Here is a 12,402-nt window from a genome sequence, read left to right on the forward strand (position 1 = left end):
AAACAAACAAGCATTCAGTCAGCTTTTATCAACACCATTTAAGTGTTCTGTGGCAGGACCTCTTAAGAGCTGCAGTTTATTAATTAACCAATGACCTTCCTTCATCATACAGCTGCTGGCATGCATCCCACGCCCCACTGCTGCTCAGGTTACTCCCCTCTATGCCAGCTCCATTAGCCATTGAGCATTAGTTTGGTCAAACCGGGCCACTACTGGCTCCTGACTCCGTGTTGCATTAACCTGAGGCTAACACTTGCCATAAAGGCTTTTGCACTTACTGCATTGACCCAACTTTTTGTTTAGACAAAAAAAAAGGGGTGTGCTCTTCTGCCCACAGTCTGAAAACAGCATGCCATGCCTCCTGTATTCCAGAACAATGTGCCTAGCCACCCACCCACCCACACATCCCCTAGTACCTTCTCCAGGTTCAGCATGCTTGTCTGTGGATTGCAATTTTACCAGTTCCCAGCGCCAAGCTCCCAGGGGCTCCACCACATACCCACAAACTGCTTGATCACAGAAGCCAGCAGATAGTTGCATGCAGCTTCATGCCCTTTTGCAGCTGGAAACCTAAATCCATTAGGATTGGTTTGTTGAAATTTTGCTTAAGAATTCACAGATCAGCTGAGCAGTACTTGTCCATGCCTTTAATTCCAGCACTAGGGAGGCAGAGGCAGGCAGATCTCTGTGAGTTAGAGGCAAGCCCGGTCTACAAGAGCTAGTTCTAGAACAGGTCCCAAAGTTGTCTCAAACAAAAAAATAAAAATAAATAAAAAAATAAAACAAACAAAAAATTCACAGGTCAGTTAATTTTGGAGTGGAGCATCCCATGACCTGCACTGCCTCAACACCTGTGACTCCTGCTGACCAAACATCCTCATTACATGCCTGGTAAATTAAGAGTTTTGTACCTAGGACAAACCATCGAGCGTTATATCTGAAATAAATTACTTCATAATTTTAAATTTTAAGCTATTAAATAAATGAATAATAGTGAAATAATTATTTTACAATTAGTAAACACCTTCCACACAAATGGCAGATATTATCGTGATTCACTATTTTTTTTAAATGGGCAATTTATTTTTTTTGTTTCAATCATTGCATTTTCATTAATTTAATTTTTTTCTTTATTGTTTTAAAAGAGAAAATAAGATATACTTTTTCATTATACATATGATTCCAAGTTCCCAATCCCTCCCCTCCTCCAATTCCCTCCTCTTATCCTCCCATCTCACTCCCATCCAATCCACAGAAACAGTAAGGTACATTGCTTTGGGGAAGGTTCTAGGCCCTCCCTACTATATCTAGGCTGAGCAAAGTATCATCCAAAGAGACTAGGTTCCCAAAAGGCCAGTTCATGCAGTAGTGATAAATCCTGGTGCTACTGCCCCTCAATCAGCCCCAGTCATGAAACTGTCAACCACATTCAAGGGGACTAGTTTGGTCCTAAGCTTGTTCCTTCCTAGCCCGACTGGAGTCGGCGAGCTCCCACTAGCGCAGGTAGACTGTTCCAGTGGGTGTACCCATCATGGTCTTGCTCTTTGCTCATATACTCGTTTCTCCCACTCTTTAACTGGACTTTGAGAGCCCAGTCTAGTGCTCTGATGTGAGTCCCTGCCTCTGTCTCCATCAGTTGCTAGATGAAGGTTCTATGGTGATATTTATGATATTCATTAGTTAGACTACAGGGAAAGTCAAGATTGGACTACCTTCTCCTCTATTGTGTAGGATCTCAGCTGAGGTCATCCTTGTGGATTCCTGGGAATTTTTCTAGAGCCAGGTTTCTTGCTAACCCTATAATGGCTCCCTCAATCAAGGTATCTCTTCCCTTGCTCTCATCTCTGTCTTTCCTCCTTCTTGACTATGCCATTCCTTCATGTTCTCCTCATCCCTCCCCTTCTCCTCTCCTCTTTCCCTTCCACCCTCCCTTCTCCCCATACCACATGCTACCAATTTTGTCAGCCCATCTTGTCTATTTTGACTTTCCAGGTGTATCTATATATGTTTTTCTTAGGGTTCACCTTATTACTTAGCTTCTCTAGGATCATGAACTAAACAAAAATTCTTTACAGAAGATTCTCAAATAGCCAAAGGACACTTAAGAAAATATTAAACATCTTTAGCCATCAGGGAAATGCAAATCAAATACCTTACACCTGTCAGAAAGGCTAAGATCAAAAGCACCAAAAATAGTTTATCCTGGAGATGTGGAGTAAGGGGAACACTCTTTTATTGCTGGCTGGAATGCAAACTACAACTTTGAAAATCAGTATGGCAGTTTCTCACAAAATTGGGAATCAACCTACCTCAGGATCCAGCAATATCACTCTTGGGCACATACTCAAATATGCTCAATTATACTACAAAGGCATTTGTTCAACTATGTTCATTGCAGCATTACTTGTAATAGACAGAACCTGAAAACAACCTAAATGCCCCTTATCTGTAGTTAAAGAAAATGTGGCATATTTACACATTAGAGTACCATTCAGTGGTAAAAAACAATGACATCTTAAATTTTGCATGCAAATGGATGGAATTATGAAACAGTATTCTAAGTGAGATAACCAAGACCCCAAAGTCATAAGTGGATACTAGTTATAAACAGAGGATTTATTGCATTCCAGGACAGGGACAGGACAGGTGACGGTAAGCCAGAGAGAAGAGGGACAGGCCTCCTGCTCCTCTGTAACAAACTCTTGTGAGCAACTGTTCCTTGCTCGATGAAATGCCAGAGCACTGTGGATGGGTGTTTCTATCAAACACAACTGTCTACTCGCCCCTTGAATCCAATATCCAGCTCCTGAACTGTTGACACTTTTGACTCTCTAGTCTGAAGGATGCTGAGCCAAGCTGAGTCTTTCCATAGAACCCTGCCTTTCTGGGCCTATGGCACCCCTCAAGCTCCATGTCTTGAGGCAGGTATGGCTTCTAAGGTCATTCAGTTTGTCACTGCATTTCTAACACCGCAGCAGCTCCCTCTCGTGTCTCTCCTTCATTTTCACTGCCACCAGCTTCCCTTAGCCAGTGTCAAGCAGGGGCAGGGACAACTCCAGTCCTTAATATGTGTCATGTGCGTCATCGTCTAGAAGGAACTGCTTGTTTCCCCATGGAGAGGAGTCTTTTTTTGGTGCCTTCCCTAACCAACAGCCCAAGAAACTTATCAATAGGATCCAGGGAGATAGAGTCCCTTTCCCCACGATGTCTGTCCTGTGATCCCAGGCCTGCTAAACCTGGTGCATGCAGAAGTCTACCCAGAACAGCTGTGGGGTGACCAAAAGCCCAGAGTTGTAGAGAACATGGCCCCTCGAATCTCCCCTCAAGGCTGCATGTAGGCCTCGAACTCACAGGTAGAAATGAATTGTCCTAATTCATAGCCTCAGCCCTCACCGACCTGCAAGGAAGAGAAAGTGAAAAGGCAAGGGTGAGATCTCTCCAATCCAGAGAATTTACCAGGAGGCTCACGGCCATGCTGTTCAACTCCTGACCTTGAGGGGAAATCCCAGGCAGATTCTTCACTATTAATCCTATTCAACTCTTGCAAAGCCATGATAACAGAACTCAGCTTGTGATCTCATTTATCACCTGCCCTGTCACTAAAATATGAGATACAAATGCCCCATCTAAATATTTGAAGAGAAGCCAGTGAGCACCGAGGATAAATTCCCTCTTTAGCAGCACTGGCTAGAGACCATCACTACGGGGTGCTCTCGGGGCCTGGCCTCCCCTCGTGTCAGCTGGGGATTGCTACAGAGCAAGAGAAGAAATTGACAGGATTCAGACTTTTGCCCTGGGACTCCATCTCCTCGGAAGCCTACACGAAGGCACGCACTCCATCACGACGTGCGTGGTAAGAGATGAAAGTGATGAGCTCAGCTAGCATCCGAGAACAAAAGTGGCAATTGTTTGCTAGAGGGAAGGAAGCATTTGTGAGCTTTTAAAACTCTAAAAAAAATGAAAATAAACATTTGGGTGATTCATGGATGAGTCATGGTGAACTGCCTGCCTGACCGCTGCCTGGTGGGTGCTGGCTGCACTGACTTGGGCTAGCCCACGCTCTTGCCCTGGGTTCTGAGCTAATTCTCAAACCAGCTGATCTAGGAATGACAGCAGCAGATACACACAGGGCACCAGGTGTCTGTGTGTCCTGCACTGTGTCCAGTTACAAAAGAAGGTAGAGGCTGGGTGATGACTGGATTCCTAGGAAAAAAACTGTGGTTGGTATGCTTTCTTTCTCCAGCCACAAAACTGGACTAGCTTGGCATTCGGGATGGAACGTTCTGGGTTGATCTGAGGAGGACCATAGCACCACCAGTGTGGAATGACCCAGCTTGAAAGCATCTAGCAGACAACAAGCACTCAGATGTGTAACTTGGCAGAGGCAACTCGTGTCTGCTTTCCTGCCTCCCCCCCGCCCCCCTACTAAAAGAGCCTGTGGCTGTGGCTCTGGCTTAAGGCTTTGTCTACAAAGGACAATGGGACCAGGGAGTTGAGTGCCCTGGAACAGCCCTCCCAGGAAAACTGGTAGAAGCTGGTGGATATTTATAGCACAGTTCTCTCTGCCTTGCTAATTCTAAGGTACATTCCACAGCAGAACATCATCCGAGAGGGAACGGGCCCAGCTGTCCCCAGAAGTCTCTGCCAACCCTTCTGTTAGATTGTTTTTGGTGAGACTGACATTTTTACTGTTAATTCTGCCTACCCAAGAGCATGAGAGATCTTTCTACTTTCTGGTGTCTTCTTTAAGTTCTTTCTTCAAAGATTTGAAGTTCTTGTCATACAAGTATTCCACTTCTTTTGTTAGTGTTAATCCAAGATATTTTATGTTATTTGTGATTACTGTGAAGGGTGTTGTTTTGTGATTTCTTCCCCAGCCCTTTTATCATCTGTGTACAGGAGGGCTACTGTTTTATTTTATTTTTTTTTTTTTTGAGTTAATCTTGTACCCTTTAACATGACTGAAAGTGTTTACGATTTGTAGAAGTTACTTGGTAGAATTTTTTGGATCACTTATGTAAACTATCATATCATCAGCAGTGATAGTTTGACTTCTTCTTTTCCCATTAGTTTCCCCTTGATCTCCTTTTGCTGCATTATTGCTCTAGCTAGGATTTCAAGAACTATGTTGAATAGATATGGAGAGAGTGGACAACCATGTCTTGTTCCTGATTTCAGTAGAATCGCTGGGAGTTTCTCTCCATTTCGTTTAAATGGCTGTTGGCTTGCTGGGCCATAGAGCCTTCAAGAACTATGTTGAAGAGACATGGAGAGAATGGACAGCCTTGTTTTGTTCCTTGAGTTTCTCTCCATTTAAGTTGATGTTAGATGTCAGCTTGCTATATATTGCTTTTATTATATTTAGATATGATCCTTCTATCCCTAATCTCTCCAAGACCTTTATCAAGAAGGGATTTTGAATTTTTCAGATGCTTTTTCTGCACCTAATGAAATTATCATATGGTTTTTTTCTTTCAGTTTATTTATATGATGGATTACATTGATATATTTTCATATGTTGAACCAGCCCTACATCTACGGGATGAAGCATACTTGGTCATGATGGATGATTTTTTTATGTGCTCTTGGATTTGTTTTGCAATAATTTTATTCAGAATTTTTGCATCCATGTTCATGAGTGAGATTGGTCTGTAATTCTCTTTCTTGGTTGAGTCACGTGCGGTTTTGGTATCAAGGTAATTGTAGCTTCATTAAAAACAGTTTGGAAGTGAGCTTTCTGTTTCTATTTTGTGAAACATATTAAGGAGTAAAGTATTAGCTCTTCTTGGAAGTTCTGGTAAAATTCTCCAATTTTGTGGAGTACAGGTTTTTGTAGAACCTAATGATTCTCTGGATTTCCTCAGTGTCTATTGTTATGTTCCCATTTTGTTTATGATTTTGTTAATTTGGATGTTCTCTCTCTGCCTTTTGATTAGTTTGGATAAGGGTTTGTCAGTCTTGTTGCTTTTTTTCAAAGAACCAGCTCTTTATTTCATTGATTCTTTGTATGTTTTTCTGTGTTTCTATTTTGTTGATTTCAGCCCTCAATTTGATTATTTCCTGTCTTTTTCTTCTGAGTGAGTCTGCTTCTTATTTTCTAGAGCTTTCAGGCATGCTGTTAGGTCACTGATGTGAGCTTTCTCCATTTTCTTTATAGGGGCACCTAGTGCTATGAACTTTCCTCTTAGCACTTCTTTCATTATGTCCCATAGGTTTAGAAAAGTTGTGCCTTCATTTTCATTGAATTCAAGGAAGGTTTTAATTTCTTTATTTCTTCCTTGACCCAGGGGTGGTTCAGTAGTTGACTGTTTAGTTTCCATGAGTTTGTAGGCTTTCTGGGGAGTAATATTGTTGCTGCATTCTAACTTTACTCCATGGTGATCTGATAAGACCCAGTGGATTATTATCTTCCCAAATTTTAGTATCTGTGGTTGTTTGCATTGTTACTGAAAATGTGATCAATTTTAGAGAAGGTTCCATGAGGTGCTGAGAAGAAGGTATATTCTTTTTTGTTTGGGTGGGATGTTCTATAAATGACTATTAAATCCATTTGATTCATTACATCAGTTAGTTCTCTTATTTCTCTGTTAAGTTTCTGTCTGTTTGACCTGTCCCTTGCTGAGAGAGGAGTGTTGAAATCTCCTACTATTAATGTTTGGGGGTTTATGTGCAATTTAAGTTTTAGTAATGTTTCTTTTACATATGTGGGTGCTCTTGTATTAGGGGCATAGATATTCAGGATTAATCTCGGAAGCTAATCAGGGTCGGCCTGGTTAGTACTTGGATGGGAGACCCACTTTCTCTTCAATCAGATTCAGTGTGGTCAAATTAATATTAAGGACTTTAATCAATTTGAACTTGAGTTTTAGGCATGTGGAAAGATGTGGATCTATATTCAATTTTCTGCATGTTGACAACCAGTTATGCCAGCACCATTTGTTGAAGATACTTTCTTTTTTTCCATTGTAAAATTTTAGCCTCTTTGTTAAAAATCAAGTGTTCATAGGTGAGTGGATTAATATCCAGGTCTTTGATTGATTCCATTGGTCAACCTCTCTGTTTTATGCCACTACTAAGCTGTATTCATTACTGTAGCTCTATAATAGAGCTTGATATCAGGGATGGTGATACAGCCAGAAGTTCCTGTATTGTATAGGATTGTTTTGGATATCCTGGGTTTTTTGTTTCTCGATATGAAGGTGATTGTTGTTCTTACAAGGTCTGTGAAGAATTGTATTGGGATTTTAGTCATCTGTTATGGGTCAGAAGAATACCAAAAATCTAGGAACTATTGTTTTCATAACTCTATTATCTTCCAAAAAAATCTACTTCTACGAATACATAATTTCATCTCTTTGATACATTTCTTGGATGTTTTCCTACCCAGTGAGACAATAAACACACAGAAACTATTTTATTTGCAATACTGATTGGCCAATATTGACCAATAGCTTAAGCATGTTTCTGGCTAACTCATATCTTAAATTAACCTATTTATATTAATCTGTCTATTAAGACACATGGCTATGGCTTACTGGCAAGTTTCCAGTGTATATGTCTCCTATAGGCAACTACAAGGCTTCTCTTTGACTAGCTGAGATGGGTGGGGGAGAGGCCTAGGGTTTTGCCCAGGGTCTAAGGCCTAGAAACATGGCTTTTTTCTGGGAGGCTTGTCATTCACCTCACCAGGTTACTATCTTAATGCCAGATAAACATGTTATTTGCCATGCTTTTGGATTAATCTGATGAATCTCATCCTACCATAATATAAGAGAGAGTTTGCTTGCATTAAAAGCCAGGGTATATTTTTAAGGACATATCCCTGACACATGCCCCACTACCTCTAGTTATTTCCTACCTCGAAGTCTCCACAGTGGTATCATCTGAGTAACAAAGGTCCAGATCTTGAGCTTCTGAAGATTTTTGATCTTTAAACTGTATTAATAAATATAGAAGAATTATTGGGAGTTTAGAAATGGAGAAAGAAAAAAAAGAGAACAGGAAAATGAAGGAAATTATGGAGAACAAGAGCAGAAAACTAGGCAAGCAGAAATGTCAGAAACTCTAGAGTCATCAGGAGTCAGGAAGGCAATGAAACAATGAGTAATTGAAAATGCCTGAAAGTTCAGAACAGTTATATCCTAGGTTTTCAAACCAAGAGGACACAGAGGGTGGGTGGGTGGGATAAGATATTTATGCTGAGGACAGATACAAAGCAAGGAAAAGGCAACTAAAATTGGCATTTATGAAGTTGGCTGTAGGGAGTGAACAAAGATGCATCTCAAGGATAACATGATGGAGGGTGCATCATAGACTTGAAGGTGTACTGAAAGTCAGGAATGTTGAGATGTCTGAATTTCTAAATACCAGACCTGTTTGTTGTGGTTTTGCCAAGAAAGACTCAGCTTGTGCTGGAAACAGTCCATTGAGTACAGCACCAAATAACAAACCCTTTGTTTTAAGTCAATATAATGCAATAGAAATGCTCAAAATACTTCAGCATAATTTGATCAAACTCCCTTATTTGTTATTGTGTTGCAAGATGCTCTGAGATGAGTAGAGAGATGGATATAGTCAAGATACATGTAAGCGTGTAGGAAATTTTCAAAGAATAAATAAATTTTTATTTTAAAATGTTCAAAATTCAAGTTGAAAGTTAATCATAAATATAGGACATAAAGTGTTTCAAATGCCCAATGTAGTTTGAAAGGAAGAAGCTGCAGTTGATATGTAGGATACTTGTTTCATCCTTGGGTAGTTCAAAAGGACCATCGCAGTTCATCAAGCTGCTTGGTTGATGATCCAGAAGCCAGTCTAGAATGAAACAAGACATTCAAATTACTCCAGTCTTTAACATCTTAGTTCATTTAAAAGTGGGTGCTTACTTTAAGGTAGGCCATATAGAGAAGTACTTTTAAATGGCTAATCTAAAAACAGTGTCTATGGGTTTGTGGGTCTCTTCTAATATTTCTCAGTACATCTGAAGGAATCCATAGTTCTAGGTGTTCTTGGGCCTGTGCAGCAGAGTAGATGCTATATTCTACATTCCTACCTGAACCCCATGCTTTATATATAACATTGAATACTTTTAGTGAACGTGCATTAGCAGAGTTTGCCATCTTCTGCTTCAAAGTCAGAAAGAAGCACAGGGAAGATGTTGTAGCTGTTGGTAGCAAATAGCTGCCTCTAAGATCTAATATACTCATATAAGATTAATGAATTACTGGGAGAGTGATGCTGGTACCAGAAGGTGCTTTCAAGGGTTAGACACAAAGTTGAATTAGGAAAATGGCAGTCAGTCTGGTTCACTGATTTTCAATTTTCCAACTAAGCAATTGGCTGCACATTTCCCAAGTTCACTGAAGTTTTTGAGAGTCTTCGGCGATGATAGGGTCCTCTTTAAGAGATCTATTTTCATTCATTTTTTATAGCCTGGAGTGCTGATAGTATTTAAGTTATCCTTCTGTGTCATTCCCAGTACATGCAGCCATGATGACTTAGGATGGGGCAGTCTGAGGTTGAAATGACGATTAAGGATCAACAGCAGTCTGACAATACATCTTCTTTATATATGGCTCATTATAAACTTTTCCACACATTATGTGGAAGGTGAGACATGTATTCATTGCTAGTGTCCAAAAAAACTTGTTCAGCCAGTATCAATAAATGTGGAGATTCCAGAAACAACTGAAAATTGATCTACCATAAGACCAAGTTTTCTCACTCTTGGTTATATCTACATTTTATTACAGATTTTGCCATTGTTTGGCATAGAAAAAGCATGCACTTTTTAGGTGTTTTTAATGTTCTTTGAAAGTCCTATAAATGTTTACCTATATACACAACATTTGCAATTTTCTGGGACCTTGTAACACACAAAGGTCCTCTCTGCTACCCTGCTTCACTCTCTTGCTGTTCATTTATCTTCCCTTGAATGACCATCATCTCCCCCTGGGAGCATTTCTGAAACTGACACAAAATAAAAATTCTCCAGAAAAAAAAAACTTAAATGTTTGAGTGATAATGATTTAGAATATAATACAAACATCAGAAAGTGGGATGTAATCAGGAGAGGTGGATAATGGCTGGGTCCTTGCTGGTTACATTGTGGCTTTTAACTCCTTTCAGAACTCTGGAAATTTCACAGTCACTCATGATAATCTCAACTCTTAGCAATGTCTTCTTCTTCTTCTTCTAAGACCCTGCTATTTACGGTCACTCTCTTCTTATCTTCACCCAACTTCATTCAGTCAATTACTGGTGTTGTCACTGACATTATTGGGAATCTGGGGTGCTGCTGGAAACTCCAAGGTCTTGTCTGGCCTATATGCAACCAGCTAAGAATTTTTTATTCATAATGAAGACTCAAAGGAGGCAGAACCTTCAACTGAGTGGAATGTCACATCATTGAAGATAGGGGAACATAGGAAAAAAGCATGACTGATTAACCTAAAAAGAGTGCTGAATAGATTGCTACATTAATACAAGAACACTAGGCATGCTTGCATTGTTATTTAAAAACACAGATGACAGTCTTGTAAAGCTACCGTTATTTTTTCTCAATCATATATTTTTACCTAGTCCCATGAGAGGTTTGACTCCAATGTTCTTAAGTGTTAGAATAATAGCTACGATCTGGCTCATGGCAGACAATGTCTCATTCCTCTGTAACAGGTGCAGGCAAGGCAATCAGGAGCTTATCCATAACAAGAGTTTGGGTCACTAATGTGATAGAACAGATGTAATCTGAGTTAAGCTTTCTGTGGTGAAGGTTTTGGCTTAAATGGTAACTATGGTTGTGAAGTCTCATGTATGTGAAGTTTAGCTTCCAGAAAACATATATTTTCAGAGAATCCAGGATGTTATAAATCTCTCCTCCTAATGTCAAAAGTGGGGATAATTTGTTGAAAACATATTGAGTATATAATTCTCAAGGAAGTCTAAACCAAAGAAAGACTGAAATGTGTCAAATAAAGGGTAAAAGGCCTAGATGCTAAGAGTTTTGCAAGTAATGGATGAAAGTTCTACCAGTGGGGAAAAAATAATTCTTAAAGTTTACCTTTTACAAACAAATGTCTTCTCTGGAGAATTTTTGTATTGATTCCTTATTTAAAAATTGGATTCTGAAAGAGCATGCATTTAAATAGTTAAAATAACATTAGAAGATTCTTTATCCTTTATCCAAAGAAAGAAGAGTCCTGAGAGAGGGGAAGATTGACTCATAAGTATAAAGGGGCTCAAAGTAGGAAAAAACAAAGTTATAATGTTAGTGATCCTCATTAGCCACCAATTTTGACCAGACAGTAAAGCACTGCAACCATGTGTGATGGTAGAGAGGGTATAAAGAGCCACAAAGGTGAATGCTAGGGCAAGGATGTTCTGGGTGGCTCTGGACTCAGGAGAGCTACCTTGGAAAGCATAAGTGCTGCGGATGTGTTGAACTCGCTGCCTATGCCTGTACAAAAGGATAACCATTGAGCTACTGGACCAGGTGATGAGGACAGAAATTAGAAATTCAGGAAACACAAAGAAAGCTATATATAAAGAGACTGTGACTTTGTCATGACCTGCAACAGTATAGAGTTCAAAATTTGTCCCTTTTGTTATGTTTTTCCTTCTCAATTTTATGGACATGTACAAAGGGAAAAGAACATTTACCATGATGTACAAGATCCAGCAGAGAGAAATGTAGAGACCAATGTCCTTGGGAGAATTGACTCTAAGATTGCTCCAGCAGGAGTGTCTAGGGCTGATGGTGATGGCCTGGAAGACACTCAAGAGACAGATGGTGGCAATGGACATGCTTCTGAAAACTTTTAGTGCATACAAAAAAAGTTGATAGCTCCAGTCATTGAAGAAAACTTTTAACCCAAAAGTTGTCATTGTGATGCTCAGTCCTTTAGAGAGAATGATCAAGAAATTTACCATTATCAGATGCATGAGAATTAAATTCAAGGGCTTTATTTTGTGTTTCTTGTAAAAAATAACTAGGTAGTAAGAAAGAAGAGAGGCATTTCCCAGTATTCCAATTGTATTCTCTATCAATAATATTATTCCTATTCCCAAATTCCCATAATCCATCTTGTTACTCTGCAAAATTTACTTCAAAATATGTCAGCAGTCATTTCTAAGAGAAAAAAGTTGGATTTTTAAAATTAAGATGATCCTCTGTGCCTGATATCACAAATTCACAAAAATCACATTAGCTGAGGATTGAAAACCCAAGGTGGGCAGAACAAATAGATCTTGTCCACACCACCTCTCACAGTTATTTTACCACCAACAGTAACAATCAGTAAGAACTGCTGAAGTCTTCAAATGCATGTATTTATGGAGAAAATTCCCACTATATTTTTCACATAAGAAAGCACTAAGAGTAGAGCAAAGTTATCCTGATAGAAG

At 39.6% G+C, this 12,402-nt stretch overlaps 1 protein-coding gene across 1 annotated transcript; it reads right to left on the reverse strand.

Moving 5' to 3' along the window:
- Positions 1 to 11,139: 11,139 nt before the first annotated feature.
- On the reverse strand, positions 11,140 to 12,126 carry LOC121449772 (vomeronasal type-1 receptor 2-like). Its single transcript, XM_041654453.1, has one exon. It carries the CDS (start codon positions 12,079 to 12,081, stop codon positions 11,140 to 11,142), a length of 942 nt encoding a protein of 313 aa, XP_041510387.1. The 5' UTR covers positions 12,082 to 12,126.
- Between the last annotated feature and the right edge of the window lie 276 nt (positions 12,127 to 12,402).

The sequence above is a fragment of the Microtus oregoni genome, unplaced genomic scaffold (genome assembly GCF_018167655.1).
Source record: "Microtus oregoni isolate MIOR12 unplaced genomic scaffold, Mior012 000006F_ref0000085, whole genome shotgun sequence".
Lineage (NCBI taxonomy): Eukaryota > Metazoa > Chordata > Mammalia > Rodentia > Cricetidae > Microtus > Microtus oregoni.